The sequence below is a fragment of the Sphaeroforma arctica genome, assembly GCF_001186125.1.
Source record: "Sphaeroforma arctica JP610 unplaced genomic scaffold supercont1.309, whole genome shotgun sequence".
NCBI lineage: Eukaryota > Ichthyosporea > Ichthyophonida > Sphaeroforma > Sphaeroforma arctica.
In genome coordinates this window covers 74,448-79,548 of record NW_014040249.1, presented here as the reverse complement: position 1 = coordinate 79,548, position 5,101 = coordinate 74,448, and the positions used below count along the sequence as shown (strand labels likewise).

The 5,101-nt window shown below is 42.7% G+C and overlaps 1 protein-coding gene across 1 annotated transcript; it reads left to right on the top strand.

The window, feature by feature from the left end:
• Positions 1 to 643: 643 nt before the first annotated feature.
• On the top strand, positions 644 to 5,056 carry SARC_05063 (hypothetical protein). The gene is made up of 5 exons (XM_014301090.1): positions 644 to 956; positions 1,397 to 1,731; positions 2,318 to 2,399; positions 3,444 to 3,522; positions 3,723 to 5,056. The coding sequence occupies exons 1-5, from the start codon at positions 654 to 656 to the stop codon at positions 3,821 to 3,823; spliced, it is 900 nt and encodes a 299-aa protein (XP_014156565.1). The 5' UTR covers positions 644 to 653; the 3' UTR covers positions 3,824 to 5,056.
• Positions 5,057 to 5,101: the final 45 nt, after the last annotated feature.

Below are 5,101 nucleotides of genomic sequence, written 5' to 3'. Positions count from 1 at the left end.
TATATGTATATATATATATATATATGTATATATCTATATATAAATATGTATATGTATATATATGTATGTATATATATATATGATATATGTCTAGGATGATTTTTTAGAGCGTCAGTGTTGTCTGATGTAGCGAGTTGTGAGTTTGGCGTTATGACTTGCTGAGACGAAGTATAGCTAGTGTTCTGCATTTGTCTATAAGTTAGTCTGTTTAACCTTGTGTTATAGACTATGCTTTGCCGCGAATTTGCTCTGCGCATTTTACGTCTACGGTTCATTAACCACAATAAAGATGACATATAATCACAGCTCATAATTTCCCACAATGATGATGTGCTATGTATCAACATTGCCATCAACCACCCTGATACTGTTTATTCCAATCACGGCACAGATTATACATAAATTCGGCACCTGCTTTAACCAACTTGGTTATATATTAGACAGTCAACGCTCAGATTAAGTTCATCTAATACACCCAGACCAACCTGTTTTATTCAACCACAACGTAGAGTAACCATAGCTTCCAGCCTCCCATTAACCACTCATGATTCTATTATCTGTCATCACGGTATCATCACGGCTCATAATTACCAAACTATTACTGTGCCGCTCATATTAACTAGCTTGATTCTTATGTCATACCATCACAGGGCATGAGCACAGGCACACCCAACGGTCACGGACCCAACCCCAACGGAAACACCAAACAACTCTCAGAGGATACGCTGCTGCGCTTTATGCTCGAGCTGCACGCTCGCTATCAACAGTCCGAGTATGAGGCGAATGCCTCGGCTTCACTGACCGCCAACAACCCTAATAGTAACGGCCATATAGGAAGTAGTGTGGCGATGCTGACTAACAAGGCTACAGGTAGTGGCGGGGGTTTTGCGGGTGGGGTCCTATCTTCGGTCAGCCCTACGGGGGTGAGTAGTGCGATTGATCTGACCACGAAACAGGTATGTATAACGGATGGTATATGTGTGAGCATATGGGTATATACATGGATATATATATGGCTAAATACATATTTACATATTTGGCTGTATACATTATGTATATGATCTGCAGTGTAATCGGCATATTAGTGCATAGCGAGATCGATAAGCTGTCGGTGTGCCAGAGTGTCACCAGCGATTAGTCGTATGAGGATAAGTGGAACTCACAGTCAGGTCACTATCATTCAGACCTATGCACAAAATTGTTTCCAAGTGGTTGTGGTTGTGGTTGTGGTTGTGGTTGTGGTTGTTATTGTTATTGTTATTGTTTTAGGGGAAATACATCAAGCCATGTGATTACATCGATTACTGTAATTAATCTGACAAATATATTTATTCCGACAAATTTAACGAATAAATCAGATACTTTGCTAACGCAATATCAACGTACCCTAATCCAGGGCCAGGTCAATCCAACCGGGAGTATCACAGCCAACGGTTACACGACCTTCATGCTGCACATCATGCAAGCCGAGGAGAAAGTGTTGGAGGTCGGACAGCCGGCGCTCCTATCGCTGGCGCTGGTACAGCGCCTACCTACCACCGAGACCTACAACTTGCCATCGCCCAATCAGAATCAATTCGGATTCGATCCGGCCCAAAATAGCGGGGCAGGGCTGACTGTCCTGCACCTGGCCGCGAGTTTTGGGTGGGCGGCGTCTGTGGAAATTCTGCTGTCGGCCGGGGGGCCGTTTGTGAACCAGTTCGACGCTGTGGGCAACACGCCTGCGGATTGGTATGTGTATTGAGTGATTGAGTGTGGAAGTTGAGTATACCTATACAAGGTATCATTTGTACGCTCAGAATACGTGTGTGTGGATGTTATATAGTTTTGGTGGACTGCGCGTGTGGGTATTTTGCTGTCGGCTTGGGAACCAGTTTGTTGTGTGATACTCACCTGGGAATTAGTGTGTCTCTACAGTTGAGCGTGGTAGCGGGTTTCTGCACAACAATCTGTGGCGAGTTGGCACTCATCATTTTGCTTGTCTGAGTTTCATGCATATTTTTCCAGAATCATATTATTGGGCGATTGCGTAGGGCGAAGCCGATAAAATGCGTTCGTAATCCGCTGGCATTCAAGTTTCCTGTATCTATGTCCACATGAAGGTTCGAGATGACACGACCACGCTCGCTTGATATATTACCCTACTCCATGTTGCTATTCTCACCCAATTTTCTGCCTATATTTTTTGACACACTTCCGGGGGAAAATTACCAATGGTCGGCCATCGCCATTTTCCATGTCCCACAATATACTAAAATAGGGCGATTTTTACCCTCACTATATTGGCCTTCTCATACTTATGTTTTCACACTTTTAGGGCGAGTTTACATGGCCACACCCATTTATTAGCCTGCTTGATCTCGCGCGGCGGTCAGAACAATACAGCGAATATCGGCCCGGTAAGGCGCGATTTTATGTGGTATTATCTTTCAATGACTTTGTGCTGTCTCGATGTATGTGTGGAGAATTAATTTATGTGGTGTTATCTTTCACTGACTTTGTGCTGCCTCGATGTATGTATGAAGTGTTATGTCGTAATATCTTTTACTGGTTTTGCGCTGCCTCGATGTATGTATGAAGTGTTATGTCGTAATATCTTTTACTGGTTTTGTGCTGCCTCGATGTATGTATGAAGTGTTATGTCGTAATATTTTTCACTGGGTTTGCGCTGCCTCGATATATGTATGAAGTGTTATGCCGTAGTAACCTTTACTGGGTTTGCGCTGCCTCGATGTATGTATGAATGTTATGTCGTAATATCTTTTACTGGTTTTGCGCTGCCTAGATGTATGTAGGAAGTATTACGTGGTATCATCTTTTACTGACTTTGTGCTGTCTCGAAGTATGTGGAAGTTTTGTGTAATATGGTTTGATGTTTGTCTCTGTTCCGTGCTGACTGAAAGCATGTAGACCGTGCATCCAAAATGAGTTTGTCGTTTTCATTGGTTCGTACAGTGATTGTACGTTTTTTCTATTGCCGTGCCGCCTTGAAGTATATAAAACTTGGGTTCAATGTGGGTTCCTGCTATCTCTGAGCCAATAATACATCCGTGTGTATGATTTAGTTCAATCTTTTTCTCTCTCACTCGATATTTCATGTTTTCCCAAAGTACATAGAGCGTGGTTATGCATTTTATTCTTTATAATTCCTTTCTGTCTCTTACTATTGCGCAGTGTGCAGTAGTGTTGCGAAGCGTCCGGCACAGTACAACGCCATAAGTTAAAATTGCCGAGTGTATTCTTCAGCCAAAGCCATGTCATATTTGTGACCTGTTTACTGTCTGACCATACGCCAAATTTCACTGTTGCTAATTACGGAAGCCATTGTCATTCGCCACTTACAATTGTAGGTTCACTTGTAGTGGCGAAACACTCATTTGGTACCTGTGTCATCTCTTAAAAGCTACCAGCCCCTCATACTCCCTCTACACTGTTTGCCACAGCCTGGAAGTGGGCAAAGGAACGATATGCATGAGTCTGACACACTTTCAAGCGTACTGCACGGCATGACCTTTTCAGGAAGTAAGTGTATTTCGACAATTCCGGTTGAAGTGAAACTTAAAATTCGGGTTATTTTGTATGTACAATAGGCGAAACTCGGAAGTACAGCTCATATCTGAGTTGAAGTGAAACCTGAGATTTCGTACTAAAAGTTGCATTGGAGTCGGAGGCTTGTTTTCACGCACTTATCTTCCACCCTTTGACTTGCCCCATTAAACCAGACTCGACCAGACTCGACCACTGCCAGTTGTTGAAGTGCGATGCTTTCGGCAACACTGTTTCCGACACAGGACATGAGCTTATCGCAGCAGGGGCGGGTTGATTGTCAGGCATTACACGATATATTATATACACCAATTATGGGCTGAAACCAGCCCCTCGACATAAACGATGTGCACTTGTAGGCTAGAACATACCACTTCCAATAATCTGGGTCACGGGCGAGGCACGTCACGATACACACACCACCGATGAGAGCTTAGAGCAGTATCTCAGACTGACTCATTGAAGTGCAATGATCCGGGCTGGAGCTCAACACTCGTAATGAATCATATGTGCCTGCTGTTAGATACCTGCATGCATCAGCCTGGGTGGTTACTAAAACCATTCGCTGGGGACTTCACGAGTGTACATAATATTCAGTAGAATAACCCAAAGCAACAGCAGACCACTGGTCTAAAGGTAGATGACCGCCCCTGATGCAGAGCTCGTGCTGCTCAAAGTAAAACAATTGACGAGAAAAGGCACATATACAAAACAGTACAATCTGGCTCGCTGGCGATGTCATCGATTGTATTTGGCTGGGGAGGCGCTGCTTAGCTATCCGTTCATCTGAGAGCTAGTTTAGACACGGTTTAGTAGCTGTAAGCATGTGTGAGACTGGTAGTTCTAGTTGAGTACTCGTACGCTTGAACGAGTGGTAAAGTCGATCTTGCACCTACTTTATGTACCGAGAAGCAGTTCCCTCTCACACGTGCTCTGGTTCAGTAGTGACCACAAAAATATGCCGTGAGTGTCATAGTTAGTCAGTAGTAATGATTACCTGCTGAAGTGTATGCCGGTGGTATATTCGAAAAGGCCAGCATTGTGGCATATGTATATCATGTGCTATTGTAGCTATGTCTTAGGGTTATTACAGCGGCCTTTATTGAGGGTACCAAATCCTTATCAAAGTCGGCTGGCCGAAAACGGATGCCGTACGGTAAAACTCTGCGAGCCAGCAGGTGCCAACCTCATCCCAGATATATCTCACGAAGCAGATGAGAAATATTTTATCTCAATTCTCGATGAATCTCGAGCCAGCCCTCCGATATATTCATGTAGTGCATTTGCAATGTACATTAATAAAAGTATGTATTATCATGTGTAATATGATCAGCTAGTTTCTCTCATCCCACGAATATTGGTTCGGTCTCACAAATAAAATCAAAAATTTGTCCTTATTTCATAACGTATTTTTTTTCTCCCAATTTAATGAGTTCTGGATGCATTCTAATTGCATATCAGCTCAAGCTTGAATAATATATATATAGATATATATATATATATATATATGTATATATATATATATATATATATATGTATAATAATGATACATAGT

What these genes read in the sequence shown, in the direction of transcription:
- SARC_05063 (XM_014301090.1), top strand. Translation starts at nt 654, where the DNA reads ATGAGCACAGGCACACCCAACGGTCACGGACCCAACCCCAACGGAAAC. An exon ending in GGCAACACGCCTGCGGATTG is followed by an intron (nt 1,732 to 2,317) that starts GTATGTGTATTG and finishes TCACACTTTTAG; the next exon opens with GGCGAGTTTACATGGCCACA. An exon ending in CGGCATGACCTTTTCAGGAA is followed by an intron (nt 3,523 to 3,722) that starts GTAAGTGTATTT and finishes CCATTAAACCAG; the next exon opens with ACTCGACCAGACTCGACCAC.